Genomic DNA, 19,857 nt, shown 5'->3' with positions numbered 1-19,857 from the left:
CTAGAGGCTGAGGCATTCCATAGCTGGATCTGCAGGTACAACTTACCTTGTTAGATTTTATTAGTATTATTTTTAGACAGAGTCTTGCTCTGTTGCCCAGGCTGGAGTGCAGTGGTGTGATCTTGACTCACTGAAACCTCTGCCTCTGGGTTCAAGTGATTCTCCTGCCTCAGCCTCCCGAGTAGCTGGGATTACAGGCACCCACCACCACACCTGGCTAATTTTTCTATTTTTAGTAGAGACAGGGTTTCGCCATGTTGAGCAGGCTGGTTTCAAACTTCTGACCTCAGGTGATCCGCCCACCTTGGCCTTCCAGTGTGCTGGGATTACAGGCATGAGCCACTGTGTCCGGCCTAGATATTTAAGAGAATATTCTGATTACTCTGTGGAGACAGGATTTAGGAGGGCACAAGTGGAATCGGAAAGATGGGGCCTTAACATCCTAGAGACAATGGAAAGGCGAGGGTAGTGACAGGAATGAACATTTGCTGGGTGATGGCTCTGGGCTAAGTGTGGGACTTCCTGGCGTGGTGTTTGTTGCTGCTTTTTGCCACTGGGGCTCAGGCCCAGGATTCCATGTGTGATGGATGGTTACAGGGCAAAAAGCTTATCCAGCATGACCCACATAAAAAGCCTAGTTTGATCCTACTTCCAAAATGTTTCTGGCACTGGTTCCCCTGCTCCTGGCCCTTGGGTGGGCCTTTTGTGAGCTCTCCTGGATGGCCGTTGCAGCAGCTTCCTCCTGGCTGAACCCCTCTACTCTAATCACCCTCCTCAAAATTGTGCTCCACCATTTGGTACCCGTGTAAAAATCTTTGGTATTTTCCTTGGCCCCGGTACTACCTGTTTGCAGAGACCCAAAACTCGAATGTCTGTAGGAGCCTGGTGTAACAAAATCAGCAGGGCTGGTGGCAGCGATCAATGTAGAGAGTACACACATGGCTGGAGGCATTCAACGAAAAGAGAAACGAGTTGTACCGGCCAAAGCAGATGCATCTGTCATCAAGTCAAGCCCTGGTGTTCCCTCTTTATAATCTGTAAAGGCTCAAATCCTGAGCTGCTCAAACAGCGGCCTCTGCAGCCTGGCCTCAGTGTCTCTGGCTTCCTCTCTGTGCACTCAGTACTTTGGCCGCACTATACCTCTGTCCCTGGAAGGTGCTCTGTCATGCCTGCTTGCTTCTGTACCTGATTTCTCCTGACTTTTCTATTTCCTGCCCCCCAAAAGCTATCAACCTTCGGGACATAGGTCCAAGGCCACCTTCTCTGTGAACCTCTCCCATCTTCCCACAGCGTGATTGTTGGTTGCAAGCATCATAGACGAGTCCCCCTGCCCTGACTCAGATGGTGTTCTCCAGGGCAGAAGCCAACTGACGTAATAGCCACAGCATAGCCCTCAACGTGACGTAGACAGTGCTGATCCTTAGTTCTCTCCCCACACTCTTGTTCAGCATGTAACTTAGCAACTGCATTGATCAGTCAAAGGGGAAAATCAACCCAACACAGCCACTGTTTTTGCGCCTCTGATTTGGACAAAGAGGGAAAGTACTGAACCCAAATTCAGAATCAGGATGCAGTTGAGTTCTGCACTAGGAGAGAGGCCCCCCGCTTGCTTTTGTTAGAAAGACTGGGAGAGCTGAAGGTAGAGGATGACATTTACATGGAGCTAAGGATTTTGTCTTTGCTGGTGAAGCAGAGATGGAGGTTATCCCTGGCAGGGGAGTCTGCAGGACACACCCTGGAGGAATGAGAGTGCTTGCCAGGCATACTGTGAGACGGGCCAAGGGTCTAGAGGCCATGGTGGGTGGGGAGGGCAGATGGTGGACTTGGGATGTCACTGTGTGGGGAGTTTTGTGTGTTATGGTCAGACATCCCAGCCTGATCAGAGAGGCAGGGAGTGTGCTGGGGAGGTAGGAGGGGGAGTGTCGGGGATGGCACAGGGAATGTCAAAGTTTCTAAGTATATCGTGAGATGGTTAACTCTAGCTACAGGGTAGAAGGATTTGAGGCGGGGTGGAGCAGTAGGGAGACTGGAGAGGAAGTGTTTGCTGTAACAAGAGCTCCCAGGCCGGGAGCGGTGGCTCATGCCTGTAATCCCAGCACTTTGGGAGGCTGAGGCAGGCAGATCACCTGAGGTCAGGAGATCGAGACCAGCCTGGCCAATATGGCGAAACCCGTCTCTACCAAACACACACACACATACACACAAAAGAGCTGCTCCCAGGCCACGCCAAGGCCCAGCCAGAGCCATAGAGAAGGACGAAAGTGAGGCAAAGGTGATGAAAGTGAGATCTATTCAGAGGCTGAATGGAGGACTTGGGGGGCTGCGTATGTGCTCTGGGAGGGAGAGGGGAGAACGGGGGCCTAGGTGCAGGCCTCCAGCTGGGAAGGGAATTCTGTCTTTGACACCTCTCATGTCCTGGACTCTGGAGCTGGACATCCCACAGCCCTGTGTGGTGGGTTAAAAGATCCCCTTTCACAACAGAGGAAGTTGCTGAGCTTCAAGATTAAGGACCTGCTCAAAGTTGTGCAGTGCGGCAATGGGGGGTGCCAGATTAGCAACTGGGTCTGGACCCCACTACCTCACTGCTTCCCACAGGAGTTCGCGCTGTCACGGCCTCAGGCCTCAGCCAGGGAGGGGTTGGAGTCTCATGGTTCCTGTCCCCGGGGGGAGGTGAGAAATTCTTCTCCATGAGCATCTCTCCTTGCCTTGGCTTTTTCTACTTTGCCCCAAGGCATTTTGCTTTACAGCTTGACAGAACCAATGTCTCTGGAAATGTGTTTCTTTTCTCTGGAAGATGCATTTGGACCCAGAAACTCTAGGCCTCTCAGAGGGTCTTTTGGGCAAAGCTTTAGTCATGGTGGAAAGGGAGGTGGTGTGCGCTTGGCCCTCGGCAGGCTGCAGGCCAGCCAACTGTGCAATGTTGCGCTGGTTCCTTCAGGTCAGCAGAGAGGACTCCCAAAGGGCCTGGTGATACTGCCACCTGTTCACAAGAACTACAGCCCTGCAGGATAGGCCTGAGTTAGGGGACGCACCCACCACCCTGGCTCCTTAGGAGTTCAAGAAGCACAAGCTGTGGCCTGACAATGCCCCTCTAGCTTCCTGCTAGGCCTCCAGAGCCTGGCGTTGCTCAATCCTTGTAATCCTTGATTCAAGTATTTCCTGTGCCACCCCTCTCACCATTTGGCATTTCCTGCTACCAATCTGGAAAGCGGTATCAGAAGTCTGTATATTAAGTTGTGAGAGAGATGGAGAAGGATCTTTTAAAGTCAGTTGCCATCTTCCTCTTTCCCCATCTGCCTACAGTCACTGCTAACAGGGTGATCGCAATGTCCCCAGGCACCGCGTGGCTGTGGGGAGCAGGAGGCAGAGTTGAGAATGTTTACCTTTTTGGATGACTCAGAGCCAGGAGATGATAGGGTGTGGAAGGCAGGAGCCAGGGGGGTACTGACTGGATGGGCTCTGGGGTTCGTGAAAGCTGGTGCTAGGCCGGACACGGTGGCTCACGCCTGTAATCTCAGTACCTTGGGAGGCTGAGGCAGATAGATCACTTGATGTCAGGAGTTTGAGACTCGTCTGGCCAACATGGTGAAACCCCATCTCTACTAAAAATACAAAAATTGGCTGGGTGTGGCGGCATGCACCTGTGGTCCCAGTTACTTGCTTGAACCCGGGAGGCAGAGGGTGCAGTGAGCTGAGGTCGTGCCACTGCACTCCAGCCTGGGCAACAAAGTGAGACTCTGCCTCAAAAAAAAAAAAAAAAAAAAAAAAAGAAAAAAGAAAAAGAAAAAATGGCTGGCGCTGGTGCGCCCTCACCCGCACCCACCTTGGTCCAGGGGCCTCCTGTAGTCCCCACTCCCGCCTCTCCCACTGCTTCCCACCTCCCTTCAATGTAGGCAATGAAGTTGAGCTTGGACTAGAACAGGCGTCTTGCTCCAATCCTCCTTGTCTAATTTGCAGGGTTTTAACGTGTATTGCATTCACTATGGCACAATGTGCTTTGTCCTTGTCTTGTTAATTTGGCAACATACAGAGCAAACCCATAAATCTCCTCCAGAGTTTATTGAATGGCTTTTCATGTAGTTACCAAATTGTATTTGCCATCTCCCTTAATCTTTTCACATGCATATTTGAAAGAATTATTCAAATGAATGATAATTACATCCTTGGAAAGTGGAGAGCAGGGGGGAGAGGGCTTTGAAGGCTGAGACAGAAAGCCTTGCCTCGGGCAGGCCCCCACCCCCACCCCAGGGGCTGAAGGGGGACCCTCTGTGCACTGACACCCACCCACCCAGACCTCTGGACAAGAGCAGGAAGTGCATTTAAACACTGTACTTGCCATTCTTTCAGTGCTCTGTTCCTCACTGAGTTCTCCTGGGGAACTAGGAAGGGAATCTGTTTGGTTACCTCATTAAACTTTCCTATTTTTAATCTCATGGTGAATTTGTGCAAAATAGAAAGCACAGGGAAACGCCAGCGGCAGCTGCTTCAGCATAAAAGGTGTTGTGTTTGCAGTGGGCATTGTCAAGAGTCTGAAAGCTAAATAGGCCTTCTCTAAAAACACCCTAGAAGGTCCCTGAGCATGATTGGAAACATTAGAAATAAATGTACTGCCTTTTCCTCTCCAGGGCTACAAAGAATGCTACAGTGGAGACAAGACGCCAGACTCTGAAATAACCTCCTTTGGACACAGAACCTACCACTCTTGCTTATCAGAGGCAGCGGACCCTGGATTTTTCCAGGGCCTTGAGCACTGAACCCTGGTCAGCTGGCTTGAGTCCCAACCCAAGCCCATCACCAGAAGCCTCAAGACAGGAAGATCTCAGTGAAACCTTTCCCTCTAATCCAAGTGACATCTTTGTCGCAGGTGTTTGTACATGAAAGCAGAGTGATGAAGGTGTGGGGGTCCACGGAAGAAGTAAAAATACAGCCCTAGTTCATATTTTTCCTAGTCTCTCCCTGTTCCCAGGTAAAGTTATAGCATGTTCAAGGATGTGCACTTATAGCATAACTGGTTTCATTCCTCAGACCCACGTTTGTGTAGAATAACTCATACCAAAGATGACAAAGGGCCCGTTCCTAGCCCTGCCTTGCAGCACACTGAAGTGGGAAAAAGAATTCTGAAAGCGTGCACAGTGGGAATTGAATCATGAGGTTGTCTTTGAGCAAGTGCTTTTAGCTCTTTGAGTTTTAGTTTCCTCATTTCTAAAATAGGGATAATGCTTGTTTCATAGAATTTTAATTTGTGTAAATATATAGTACGGGACCCTCAGATGTGAGTACTCTTCTTGCTAGCCTCATCTCTCCAACTTTGAAAGCAGCAGTTGTAAACTAGAAGGGAATGCTTAAGGGAAAAACAGTCGCCCAATGTCATCTGACATCTCCCCCAAGATGTACATCGTACACCGGAGACCACACAGCAGCTATTGCTCTGTCCAGGTTGGCTCTGTAGGTTCTTATGGGAAGGGACCGACATTCCTCTTCCCTTGGGTCAAGGGTGTGTGCGGTGGGGAAGAGGTGCAGACAGGTTTGCGGAGCGCCACCTTCAGGAGTAAAAGTGGAGTGCAGGGGATGTTAGTGATGCAGTCTGAAACTGCTTAACTGTGAGATTCTGAAACCCTTTTGTAATCATCATTTGTTATTCCACTTTCCCTATTACAATGCAGATACAGAGAAAAACCCTTAAACCAAGAAGAGCTGAGTGATGGGAGTAGCAAGGAAATGGGTTCTAAGAACTCTTCGAAGGTTAAAATACCACTTCTGAAATAGACCTCACCATTGAATATATCAAATTACATTGATTGTTAGAATTCACACTCTTCCACAGCATAACTATAGAGACAGGGAAGGCTCCATTGAGAACGTCTCAAAATTACTATGCATTTAAATACCCCTAGTTATTTACATAATAATGGCTGTCACTTACTAAACACACACTATGGATTTGCATGTTCAAAAGGTTTTACTTGTTTCAACTCATTTAGTCTTAACAACCCTTGGAGATGGGGGCAATTATTACTCTGTTTAGAAATTTGCCAATCTGCTACATGTATGATGTGTGGAGCTGGGGTGTGTACTCTTAACCCAAGGCTGATGACTGCACCTAGAGAGAAATACATTTTTTAAAAGGTTATTTTAAAAATCTTTAAAAAGGGAAACCTTTAAAATGTTAAAAAAAATTAAAAATCCTTTAAAAACACAAAAATGAAAACCATTAACTCTAAAACAGCAACAGAGGCTGAGGTGCAAAGCCTAACAAATAAGGATGTTCAACTAATGAGAGACCCAACTGCAGGCGTTTTGTTTTGAATAAATTCACTATCACAGTTGCTTTTTACCAAACTCCCCTTCTCACATGCCACTTCATTCATCAATGAGTATTAATCCATTCTTCTCACCCAATGGTATAGGTGGAGAAGAAATAGTCCTTACCCCAGGTAACACTGTTGCCTGATAGAATGTTCTCCTGGATTCTTGGCTCAGCCTGTGGAAGTACCTGGGGAACTCACACCTAATGCTTATTTTGAATATGCTGACTCCTCTGCCAACAATCAAACATCAATAATCAAATCTGCTGACAGAGCCAAAATAAATGGTCTAAATCCACAAGCTGGCAGTTACACAGCTTACAGTAATCGAGTAGGGGGAGAAAAGAATACTTAACAATGCAAATGGCAATTTTAGAGAACAATAAGAAAAGCAAAGGTCCAAAAAGCAATGTAGGAGGAGAAACCTGCTCTCTGAAGTAGTGGCTTGTCACGCAGTGACATAGAACGTCCACATGCTAAATCATGAAGATCATGACAATACGGTGACTGCATTGGAAACAGTATTTCATTAATAGAAAATTATTAGGACAATTGGGTCAGGAAGACGCTGCTGTCTAGAATAGTTGGGTTACAGCGAAGATTGCTGTTTTACTTCAGCAAGAACAGGGTGGATACGGCATTGTATTTGTTTGCATCTGTCCTTGAGTTATCCTTACGCCCACTGTCATCACCACCATGTAGCTAGTGACAATAAGCCTGTGAGATGGGCATTCTGATCATTTCACAGCTGTGCATGAAAAAGACTCTGAAAGAGAATTTGCCCAAATTTTACATATTGTGTGTCTCATATATATAGTTACCATAGTAATATGTGCAGGACTGAGATTCAAACACAGCCCTGGAGTTCCTGACAGCTGTCTGCAATCTCTCCCAATCTGTGCAGGAATTTCACAGAAGCAGAGCCTTTCCCCACAGTGATCTAACTTTTCCAGCCTCGACTATTAAAGAGATAAAAATTTCCATTTCTGTTCATTCAAATCTATTCAATTTATTTTTACAAACAAAATCCTTATTCCTGTTGGCTATGTGGCCCTGCACATTCCAGGCCAGCTAAAGAAGTTGAACTCCTTGAAGGGGGCATGTATGTACCCTCGTTCTCTGTGCCCCACTACCTGTCAGGGTGTCATGGACATCAGTGCTCAAAGTTTTGCGCATCCTAGTAAATACCACTGCACCAACATGAGTCTTTTCGATACATTTTTTTTTTTTTGAGACGAAGTCTCGCTCTGTCACCCAGGCTGGAGTGCAGTGGCACGATCTTGGCTCACTGCAGCCTTCTCCTGCCTCAGCCTTCTGAGTAGCTGGGATTACAGGCGTGTGCCATGAAGCCCAGCTAATTTTTCTTTTTGTATATTTAGTAGAGATGGGATTTCACCATGTTGGCCAGGCTGGTCTCGAACTTTTGACCTAAAGTGATCTGACTGCCTTGGCCTCCCAAAGTGCTGGGATTACAGGCATGAGTCACTGCGCTCGGCCCTTTCAATACATTTTAAATCAATTGGCAGCCCTCATAATCAGAAAAGAGGATGTCGTGCCATCTAGCATTATCTTACAAACTCCCTGGACGAGGTCCCTACCAACAATACTCCTAGCCAGACACCTGATGATACTTCAAAAGCACCGGGAACCAACACTATAATGACGGGTTCAGGAAAAAAAAACCACTCTCATCATGCCTTAAGTTATGTCTAGTTGTCTTTGACATTTAATTTCAATTTTCATAGAAATTAATTATGGCTCTAACATTTACATTGATACTGACCATGTGTTTATCTTACACAATGCTCACAATGTTAAGCTCTGAATGCGGGCAAAGTAGAGAGGTATGATGCTTTTATTTATTTAGCATCTATGGTGCCATATGAGATCAATTTCTTCATTAAAGAAAAACAAACCAGCAGAAGAAAAAAGAATTTTTAAATTTTTTTCTCAGTGGCAGAATCACATAGCTGTTTTGATATAGATTTCCAGTAGATCTAAAATACTGCTTTGGGCATTATAAAGATTCCATTACAGAAATACACAGAACAGAGGATAAATACAATCACATCAGTTTATCAGATGGTTGCACTGAACATCTTTTGCCTTACTTTTCCTATAAGAAAAGTTTGCAGGATCAAATAAAAAATTCAACTAGCAGCATACGACTCTGGTTTGGGAGAAAAAACCCTGAAAGGAAAAGATAAAATCAATAACCTGGTACACTTGCAATGAAATGCTTTGTCTCTGCAGAAGTCTGCATGTTTGTGAATATTTCACATAAGAAATTTCTAATTTCAAAAAAAACTGAAGGAATTCGAACACGTATTCTTCATAAAAAGAAACGTTTGCTTTTCGATGCCTTCTTCTCTTGGAACATAAGCTGCTTTAAGAAAGGTGGCGAAAGCTTTAATGAACAACATTTTGTTATTCATCTGAAATACTTGGACAGAAAATTGGCAAATTTGGTATATGGTTCAAGAAGTAAAACGTTAGGGATTTTATAAAGCTAAGTTAAAACATGCACATTTTCTACTGCCAAGTGGCCAAAACCTTAAATTGTCTTTAAATCTAAAAGACTAAGGATCTTAGGGGAAAAGCCACTTTCTAACATATAACAGTTAACACTGCAACAGGAGTTAACAAGCAAGTTAACCGAAAGTATTAAGGAAAAACAAAGTAACCACTTAAAAAAAATAAACATTGTTAAAACCCAGAGTTGCATTCCAATTTTAAAATAAAGTTTAACTATTTAAGTGGATAATGATGTTCATGCTGTTTAAATGTTCTTATAAAAATGATATTATCCATGCAACAGCCGGTATAAAGCACTGTGAATGAACATGCTCAGCAGCGTGTACTTCCAACGAACTCAGAATTACACATGATCATATGAAGAATATCATTGACCAAGGACAGTCCCAAAGCATCTAAAAAACCTAAAGATCTGGACAGACAAAGCAGAGATACATTTTATTTCTTATAAAGAGTTACATTGTAACATGCCACTCACATTATAGCTACGATTACACTAGTCACAAGTTTTAATCTTACAGAATAAAGCTATAGCATGTGAAATTACAATATATTTATCTTCTTTAAAACCATTTTTAAAGAATGGCAGATATACCATTTATTAGAAGCCAAAACCAACAGAAAAATGTAACTGGTAAATGCAGCCAAAATGTATTTGTGGCTAATTAAATGCTGCAACAGATTTTTTTTGGTCCATGAGGCTGTTAAAAAACAAAAGGTTGGTAAGGGATTCCCATTTATCAATAGAAATGAAAAGTTCATGAAAAAAATTCAATACATATTAAAACATTTTAACAGAATGCTTTTTTTGTGTGTGGTGAAGCACAAGAAATATCTCTAATAAATAACGGGTGTAAACAGGTAAAAAACTCAAATGAATTAGGATGCTTTAATATGAATGTCTAACAATCCTCTTTTGAAGGATATCAAAAACTACCAGATTTTCTTTGAATGTCAACTGAAATGCAATTATGATTTCTTCTGTTAACATATACTAGGATTTACTTCTTGAGATCAGCAAACCCTGGCCCACAGGCCAAATCTGACCTGCTTCCTGTTTCTGTAAATAAAGTTTTATTGGAACACAGCCACACTCATTTTACATGTTATCTGTGGCTGTTCTTATGCTATACAGCCAGAGATGAGTAGTTTTTACAATGGTATTTTAGGCCCATATGATTCCTGTATTATTTACTATCTGATCCTTTACAGAAAAAATCCGCCCCTGCCCTAGGGGGCTAAGATAGTGTATGTTTTTTTACTTTTATTAACGCTCTGTTTTCTCTTATTCTAAGGCATGTGTGTAATCCATCTCTTTTTAATACCTCACTTTATTTGTCAGTGTATACCTTGGAAACTTAACATGTTAGCTGAATTACCATCTTTAATATATTTGGAACATAAGTATATGTCCAACCAGAACCTGTTTGATTTCAGGTCACTTGAGAATTCTCCAGGAGTTATATGACAATAAAATGGATGCACCACACACCAACAGAATGGCCAGAAAACTGTACATCTTATTTTATCTTGAATAAGGAAGCTGAATAGCAAAAAGAATAACGAAAACCATATATACTTTAAAGTAAATACCATTGTAAATCAGAGGAAAACAGCTTGAGTTTTCAACACACACACACACACACACACACACACACACACACCCCCAGAGCCATCCTCCCACCTGTCACAAACAAGAGCTATAACATAAGCAAAGTATATTTGTTTTATAAATATATTACTGTCTATATACATATAGATACATCCATAAGACATGTTAAATAATTATTTGTATAATCAATACTACTTTAAGTTTTTTGTGTACTTTAAAATTACACATTCTATTAAAAATATCAAAATAATTCTTTTAAAATACCAAGAATAAAACCAGTGAAGAATCGCTTTCCATCCAAGTGGTTCTAAATCTTATCATTGGCTGTCCAGACCCCAGACTTGGTCGTTCACAACTCAAAGAAACATAGTTCAATTAGAGAAAAGTTAGCCATCAGAAGCACTCCCCCAACCCCTGTTTTTAATACCTCATAACAAATACATATTTGTGTATATATAGATATATATAAAATACTCTTCAGTTATATTACATATTCTCATAAATGAATTTTCATAAAAACACAAAGGTCAAGTTTCCACCAGTATCAAATATTGTATACTGGGGTGCATTTCTTCCAAATGTGTAGGTCAGTGACAAACTCTTATCAGGATATATAGAGAGATCATAAAAACAAGACTGAAAACGTCTGTATCACATGCAAGAAAGAAGGAAATACCAAGAGCCAGTATTTGGCCAGTTAGGTGCTATTCCCTCTGGACTAAGACACAGAGACAACAGACTGGCTACTTACTGTGTAAAGTACAGTCAACTGTCAATTATTCAGGGGCAAAATATTCCAATCTGAATCCTTTTTTTTGTTTTTGATCAGTTGACCATTTCTGGCAATTTCACTTATTAACACACCTCTCTGGTTACTTATTAGCAAGTCTGGTAAAAGATTTGGTTAGAGAGAAAGTTTTGGCTAACATGAAGGCTTGTGATCAGCTATGGATTTAATTTAATGATGGACTCCTTTGACTTATTGCTTTAGATAAGTAAGAATTTGCTGTACCTAAAGTCTGCCAATTATCTCATTCTACAGCTCTGAACGCAACATTGGTGATTCAAAACAAGGGGACAAATTGTCCTCTTCACATAAGAAAACTGCTATTTTTAAACTCATAATTAATTACACTGAAGGATTTAGTGTGGGTAGTTCAGAGCTATTCACTTCAGTAGAGGTGGCAGCTGGTTACACTATTTTCCCAGAATTTAAAATCCATGAGGCAATGACAAATAGTCAGCTAATAACACAAGAAGGTCAAATTCAAAGTGTCACACACATCTCACCTAAGATCTCATTTAAATAAATGGAGTAAAATTTGGCGAATGTTCAAATAAATGGTAAAATGAAGAAAATGGAAGCAAAACCTACATGTATAATTTAAAAGTGATTTCATACTAAAAAAAAGTCTTAGAATATGACTAAAATAAAAGATATTACACATCTGTAACCCTAGTTTTGGCACTGAGTTAGCCTCTACGTTTAAACTTGCTTTATAGTGACCAACCAAATCAAGGAGAACAATTTCACAGGTGAGTAGCGTTGCTCTCAGACAGACACCACTCACAATGGGTTGTGTGGTCTCACCCATATTATTTCTGGGTACAGATGAGTGCCACACTCATTTCAAACACAACAGCAATAATTGTGTAGAATACCACTTTCCTGAATTAAGTTTGCTGAACACGGTTCAGATTATTGGTTATGTCAATATGCACAATGCCTTTTAGAAGCATTTACTGTATACCCAAATCCTACTTCGTGCAACACACAGTGTCACACAAGTAGTGAAAATGTTATCCTAGTCAAAGGTGCTTGGACATTATTTTCAGGCAGCATTTTACCTTTATTTTAAGTTCACACTAGGTAAGTTTTAGGAGAAAGAAAATGCCAATAAATTTATGTAATGTGTTTTAATATATTATATAAAACTAAGACAAACACTTTTATTTATCTAAATTGTTATTTTTATTTTCTAACCTATTCTAGACCTCAATTTTACTTAAAAAATTTGTATTTAAATAAGGGATAAAATGTTGCCCAAAAGTCTAATCATAGTTACATACTTGTGTTTTAACTAGATCTACAAATCAAAACAGTTCTTATAGTTAAAAAGATACAATTTGTATCAACAGTAAAAGGTACTTTCTGGTTTTTCAGGGCTTTACTTCAAACTGTAGCATGTAGAATAATCAGAATAGCCAGGGCATCTAAGCAGACTACAGAAAAAGATCTGAATGAGTCTGTTACACAAAGTACAATTCAAAATCTGGAGGCAACCGTCAAGTGATGTCAGTCACACAACTGTCTGCCACTGGCTGCAAAATCTGTCTTCTAATCCGCAGAAATGTATTCACCGCTAGCAAAACCCATGACTTTGAAACCAGAAATATCCCTTACTAATACTAGAACAGACCTTAGTCTGTATCTAAAACTACACTATTTGTGGCAAGAATCTGGCCTTAATAATATAACAGGCCCCCCAAGAAAACTACCTTCAGGAAAATGGAAAATATACAATATCTTACAAAAATTTTAAGTTACCATTTACAACTTCTCCATCACCATTTCTATAGTGCAGTATCAAGAAATGTTGCATATCCTCAACACATAAACCCACCTCAGGCCAGCCTTGATAAATAGCAGGAAAGCTAAAGAGTATGTTAAATATAAAAGTTGCATTGTGAATAATTAGATTCATTAAAAACAGGCAAGTGCTGTGAAAGGGTTATTTTATCCAGTATTGTTGTGCCCCAAAACAAAAAGACAGACATATTAAAAATACAGGTTAATGGAAATCTAGGAATTCAATTCCACTTCTACTGTCTAGAAGCACATCACAGCTGGATAACAAAGCTCTAACCTGTAACAGTTATAGCTTTTGCCTTACTCATTTAAAAAAAATGGAAACATTTCTTCCATTGATTGCATCTGCTTTCTTTTAAATCAACCATATTAAATTAACTAATTTCTTAACAGAAAAAAATCCAAACAAAAATAACACAATGAAAAGTGCCATATTGTAAATCATTCTAATATATATACTGTTACCCATTTCAACATAAAACTGGTAACTTACATTTTGTTTAAAATATAAAGTCAGTGCTGTAGTATATCTTTGTTTCTATAAATAATGATTATAGCACAAAGAAACCCACTTTCCCCAAATAAAAATAACTTAAAAAGCTGTAAAAGAGTCTAATTAAGCTTGGCTCGAAAAAACAGTTTGCTAGGTCTAGTCAAATGTCCCACATTCTGAAGGTATTGTAATTGCTTGCAATTGATAGACAAACACCAAGTTAATAAAACACAAAACAAGGATAAAAAGTGCTGCATATAAACCCCTGATGCACCAAAGATTAATATCAAAGATCACAGATACATCTATTAAATCAAACTGGAAAAATTTCCAGCCAAGGATATAGCTTTAAAAAGGAAATGTTAAAAAAAAGTTTAAATGTAAAGCAATCCCGTGATACTTCCACCATGTGGGGCTATACATACAGATTCCATGATACAGTATTTCACATAAATGGATACTATATAACCTCCTTGCCGAGAAGGAGATCACATGTGCTATTGTAGCAAACCTCCCTCAGCATTTGAGCTGAACAAAAAAACTACTAAACACCACAAAGATGCATCATCTTTCAATAACCCAGCTGGGATTTCTCCACTAAAATGGCTGCGGCGAGCTGCTGGGCGTCTGTCATGTGAGGATTCCTTTTCATGACAATTCTCACAAGGTCAGGTGGGAAGATGTTGCACAAATTGATATAAATCTTTTCTCGGTTGTCTTGATACCTGGGGGGATCTTGCGGCATTCCACAGTACGGGATCCGCCAGGCGGGCTCCTGCTGCTCGGGGAGGCTCTGGAAGGTGAACTGCTCATAGCACGGCTGCGTGGAGTTATCGGGCAAGGAATATGTCTGCCGGTACCCATAGGCGTCGATCCCATAACCCGGCCTGTCCCAGCCTCCCAGGCCTTCCTGGCGGGAATAAGGCTTTCTTTGTCGTGAAGGAGAACTATCATAAAGTCGAGAGTCAGAGATGCTGTCTATTCTCGTGGCCACCAAGGACCTCCCTAGGTGTGGTGCCTTAGAGTGTGCTGAACTTGGAGGAGAGGGGTAGTCGCCGGGACAGCTGGACCGGGCGCCCACAGCGGGGTGCTGCAGGTGCAGAGCCAAGTGCGGAAGAGGAGGCTTGTGATGGAACTTTGGTTCTTCGTGACTGTAACTTTGCACTCTGGTTAAGGGGTCGTGGAAATTCTGCAGGAAGGGTTGAGGATTAAGGCGGCTGTGAGGGTGCATGTGTTGACACTTCAAATTCTCCTCTAGCTGTGGGTCGGGGGAGCTGACATAGGACCGGTCATTGTAACCCACGTAGGAGTCGCTGCTCCCACAGCTCATGCTCCCTTCACTGCTGCAGTCAGAAGCTACGGAACTTATTCTATAATCTGTGTCTAAGGAGAAACGCCTTTCAGGGCTTCGTGGGCCTGAGAGACTCAGATTTGAGTATGCATTCAACATGGAATAATATCCAATGTCGACAGGCGAGTCACATTTTGGATACTGTTCATAAGGCATTAGCGTTCCATGATTTTTGGTTGCCATCATCATTGGAGGATATTGTCCCTGTGGTCTCTGATCCTGAGGTGGGAAATGAACTCCAGATGGAAGGCCATTGCTTAAAGATGTAGTGCTTTGGGGTTTTGCAGTAGAAGTAGCCGGGATGCTAACTAAGGAAGGTACAGACCTGGTTTCCAATTTGTTTTTGGTGGGAAGCTTTTCTTCTAGGTCTTGGTAGACTTGAGTCCTTATGCTTGGATCTGATTGCCTCTTTGGAGCACCTCGTTTGACATCAGAAGAGCTATCAGCCTTGGTGCTACAAGGAACACTGTTGCTTTTCACCAGTCCTCCTTCGTTTGCAGTTTTGGCTGCTGTATTTCTAGACATGGCACGGAGTTCATCAGCCACTGACCGCTGTGGCTGGCTGCCCCTTTCGGGATGATAATATTTGCACTTGTGTCCATAGGTACACTTCTTTCCTAAGAAGAGTAAAATTAATTAGGCAAAGGAGCATACCATCAGATCCGGAAAACACAGTTTGGCCCTATGATTTTAACTTGTAGAAGAGACAACGACAGAAATGGGAGCTGTTTTAAGTGTCACCCTGTTCTTTACTCTTGAGAAATGTCACTTCTCAGTCTTTTCCTTACTATTAAGAGCAGTAGGAAGTTGGCCGAATGAGTAACAATCACCTCCAGAACTTTTTTTTTTTTTTTTTGGGACAGAGTCTTGCTCTGTCACCCAGGTGGAGGGCAGTGGTGTGATCTCAGCTCACTGCAACCTCTGCCTCCTGGGTTCAAGCAATTCTTATGCCTCAGTCACTTGAGTAGCTGGGATTACAGACGTGCGCCCCCACGCCTGGTGAATTGTTTTGTATTTTAAGTAGAGACAAGGTTTCGCCATGTTACCTAAGCTGGTCTCAACTTCTGGCCTCATGTGATCTGCCCACTTTGGCCTCCCAAACTACTGGGATTACAGGTTTGAGCCACTGTGCCCAGCCACCTCCAGAACTTTTGGCTAATACCTCTGTGTCCTCAACTCCTCCCTGCCTCTTCTCTTCCAGTAGGACTTTATAATTAGGTAGGAAATTCTGTTTTGAAGAGCATAGTGTACTATTGTAGGGCAAAAGAACCATGCTAATCTGATTTGTATCTAGATGAAAAAATTCCAAATTTTTATTCACTTCGAAGCTAACTTCATGTAGAATTAACAGTGTTTTTTGAACCATGTTTTAATATAAGGAAATGCATTTGTATTGAATCCAAACAGGTAAAAATAATTCTTTTTCATGGCCAAGACATTTTCTGAAATTTAATTGGAATCCAAAGACCTGCATATTATGCCATCCAAAATTTTAAGTGTTTATTTTTATTAACAAAAGTTTAATAATATATTGTGTTCTAACGGCATATACTCAACATTCATAAAGCAAGTTACCATATGGACAAGGCTGCTTTTTGTGTTCAGGAACAATAGGTTTCTTCCTCAGAAAATTATCCAGACTGGGGCCATGTCTGCCAAGAGGGTCATCAGGGGGCATGAACCTGTCACAGAGAAAATAAAAAAATGATACCTAAGTTGGAAGCTGATCATTTAATTCTAAAAAGAGGACAAAGATTTGTTCACTCTAAGGAATTTTTTTTGAAATTTTAATCCAAGCGTTTTGATTCAATGTTTACAGAGTAAAAAAGGAATCAGTAAATGAAGTTCTCATTTCTTAATGAAAATTCAACTGTTTTGAGCTCTGAAATTGTATTTGTTTTCATTCAAGTAAGTTTTGAGTTGAGCATATCCTATTAATTCTTCCTTCCTCTCAGTCTTGGGATTTTGTAAGGGTTTTAGAAAATGATTTCAGTCACACTTTAGGAGTTTCATCAACATAGACCTCATGAAATAGATTGCTGCAGGTGGGGCGAGGCGGAGCAGCTGAGAAGGAAGGGGCTAGAACACAATGGGAAGGCACAAACTTACCGAACACGGGTTAGTGCCAGGCACTTTACACACTACACCATGGCGTCCTAACCATGAGCCCATGAAGTATCAGCTCCATTTTACAGACAAGTAAACTTCTCTAATTTAGGTTTAGATAAATTAGGTGATTTTTATCCAATGTCGCATGGCACAGTCGAGATTCAATTATATCTAACTCCAATCTATTCTCTTTCCTATTTGAATGCGCTTCTCAGCTGAGATAGAAAAAATGCTAAGGAAATAAACCTAGTATTTTGGATGGACTAATAAAGAAGAGAAGAATTTATGGCATGAATAATGAAAAGAAGTTACACTTGAAGAATTCTGCTGTTCATTATATCACCATTTGAACTTAAACCCAAGTATTTACCTATAAAATGTGAATAATGGGAATAATGTAAGAACCCTTAAAGGAGTGTCAACATGGCTGATTATTAACACTTAGCAAACACAGTGTTCAGTATTATAAAACAATATGGTAACATTACATGTTACAAAACAGAAGATAAAGTCACTCAATCCCACAATCTTAATACAATTACTTTCCATGTCCGTGTTAGATTGAAGTCATTTTCATTGTGCACATATCATTTTACATGGCTTTAATCAAACACAAATATGATTTTACACTTTGTCTTTTTAACATAAAAAACTTTCCCATGTTTCTTAATAGCCTTCATAATAATTCTTTTTATCTTTTTGACACAGAGCTTTGCTGTTTCACCCAGGCTGGAGTGAAGTGGTATGATCTCGGCTCACTGCAACCTCTGCCCCCCGGGGTTCAAACAATTCTCCTGCCTCAGCCTCCCAAGTAGCTGGGATTACAGGCGCCCACCACTACACCCAGCTAATTTTTTTTGGATGTTTAGTAGAGATGGGGTTTTGCCATGTTGGCCAGGCTGGTCTCAAACTCCTGGCCTCAGGTGATCCACCCACCTTGGCCTCCCAAAGTGCTAGGATTACAAGTGTGAGCCACCACACCTGGCATAATTCTTTTTTTCATAATAACCCTGAAGAGCTGAATAATATTCCAGTAGGAGATGTATCATAATTTGATTGATTTCTCTATTGTACATTTAGTTGCCCTTGAATTCTTGCAATTATAAATAATACAGAAATGAACACATCTGGTCTTTATTTATTCCTCATTATATATTCCAAGAAATGAGATTTTTGGGTTGATAGAACACAATATTCTTGAGGCTTCTGTGAACCTCTGCCAAATAATATATCAGTGCATCTTTAATAGCATGAGGCATACACAAAACTATTGTTGTGAATTAAATGAGTGAGAAAATATATTCTTTTTAGATTCATTTGCATTTTTAATTAGCACAAGAGGTGAACTTTTTCTACATATTTATAAATATATTTACTTCTCATGAGACATGCTTGTTGATGTCATTTGTTCATTCATCAACTTTTAGACTCTCATCACGGCCAGAATCTTAAATTAGTTTAAGAACTTTAAAAATTCATGTACAGTCACACACTGTATAACAGCTTGGTCAACAATGGACTGCATATATGACGGTGGAGCTGAAAAGTTGCTGGTAACGTGATAGCATAATGTATTACGCATGTGTCTGTGATCATGCTGATGCTGGTACAAACAAAGCTACTGTGCCCCCAGTCGTATAAAAGTGTAGCACATACTATTACGGACTGTGCATAATACTTGATAAACTACGATGTTACTGGCTGTGCATCATGGCTCACGCCTGTAATCCTAGCACTTTGGGAGGCCAAGACAGACAGACAGCTTGAGGCCAGGAGTTTGAGACCAGCCTGGCCAACATGGTGAAACCTTGTCTCTACTAAAAAAAAAACCAAAAATTAGCCAGGTGTGATGGGGCATGCCTGTAATTCCCGCTACTCAGGAGGCTGAGGAATGAGAATTGCTTGAACCTGGGAGGCTGAAGTTGCAGTGAGCTGAGATGGCGCCACTGCACTCCAGCCTGGGCGACAGTGCAAGACTCCGTCTCAAAAAACAAAAAAACAAAAGAAAACTAAAAAGTCCCCAACTACGTTACTGGTTTACGTAGTTACTATATTATACCTTTTGTTTTTATTTTAGAGTGTATTCCTTCTACTTCTAAAAAAAATGTTAACTGTAAAACAGCTTCATGCAGCTTCTTCGGGAAGTATTTCAAAAGGCATTGTTACCATAGGAGATGACAGCTCCACGCACAGTGCCGCCCCGGGAGACCTTCCAGAGGAACAATATGTGGAGGTGGAGGACAGTGATTCTGATGATCCTGACCCTGTGTAGGCCTAGGATAATGTGTTTGTGTCTTAGTTTTTAACAAAAACTTTAAAAAGAAAGAAAAAAATAAAAATAGAAAAGAGCATATAGAATAAGGCTATAAAGAAAGAAAATGTTTTTGTACAGCTGCACAATGTTTTAAGCTAAGTGTTATTACAAAAGAGAAAAACGTTTTAAAAACTAAGAAGTTTATATATTAATAGTAAAAAAGTTATAAGCCAAAGTTAATACATTATTGGAAAAAAAAGTATTTTTTGGTAAATTTGGCATAGCCTAAGTATACGGAGTTTACAAAGTCTACAGTGGTTTATGGTAATGTCCTAGCCCTTCACATTCACTCACCATACACTCACTGACTCACTTAGGACAACTTCCCATCCTGCAAGCTCCACTCATGGTTAAGTGCCCTATAGAGACGTACCATTTAGAAATCTTTTATAGCATATTTTATGGTAAATATACCTCTTCAGTGTTTAGGTATGTTTAGATATACAAGCATATCGTACCACTGTATTACAATTGCCTACAGTATTCAGTACACTAGCATGCTATAAAAGGTAGCCTGGGAGCAACAGGCTGTATGTATCATATCGCCT

The 19,857-nt window shown here is 41.0% G+C and overlaps 1 protein-coding gene across 4 annotated transcripts in view; it reads right to left on the bottom strand.

The window, feature by feature from the left end:
• Positions 1-8,011: 8,011 nt before the first annotated feature.
• The window catches only part of ZC3H12C (zinc finger CCCH-type containing 12C), a 78,847-nt gene continuing 67,001 nt past the window's right edge, over positions 8,012-19,857 (bottom strand). For all 4 annotated transcript variants that reach the window (XM_077964260.1, XM_015115628.3, XM_015115630.3 and 1 more), the window contains exons 5-6: positions 16,462-16,568; positions 8,012-15,503 (exon numbers count right to left, since the gene is read on the bottom strand). In XM_077964260.1, coding sequence (XP_077820386.1) covers positions 14,107-15,503; positions 16,462-16,568 — 1,504 coding nt within the window. In that variant the 3' untranslated portion in view covers positions 8,012-14,106. The remainder of the gene's footprint in view (positions 15,504-16,461; positions 16,569-19,857) is intronic.

Source organism: Macaca mulatta, chromosome 14 (genome assembly GCF_049350105.2).
Source record: "Macaca mulatta isolate MMU2019108-1 chromosome 14, T2T-MMU8v2.0, whole genome shotgun sequence".
Taxonomy (NCBI): Eukaryota; Metazoa; Chordata; class Mammalia; order Primates; family Cercopithecidae; genus Macaca; species Macaca mulatta.
Note: the sequence above shows the minus strand (reverse complement) of the source record. Positions and strands in the feature narration are given on the sequence as shown.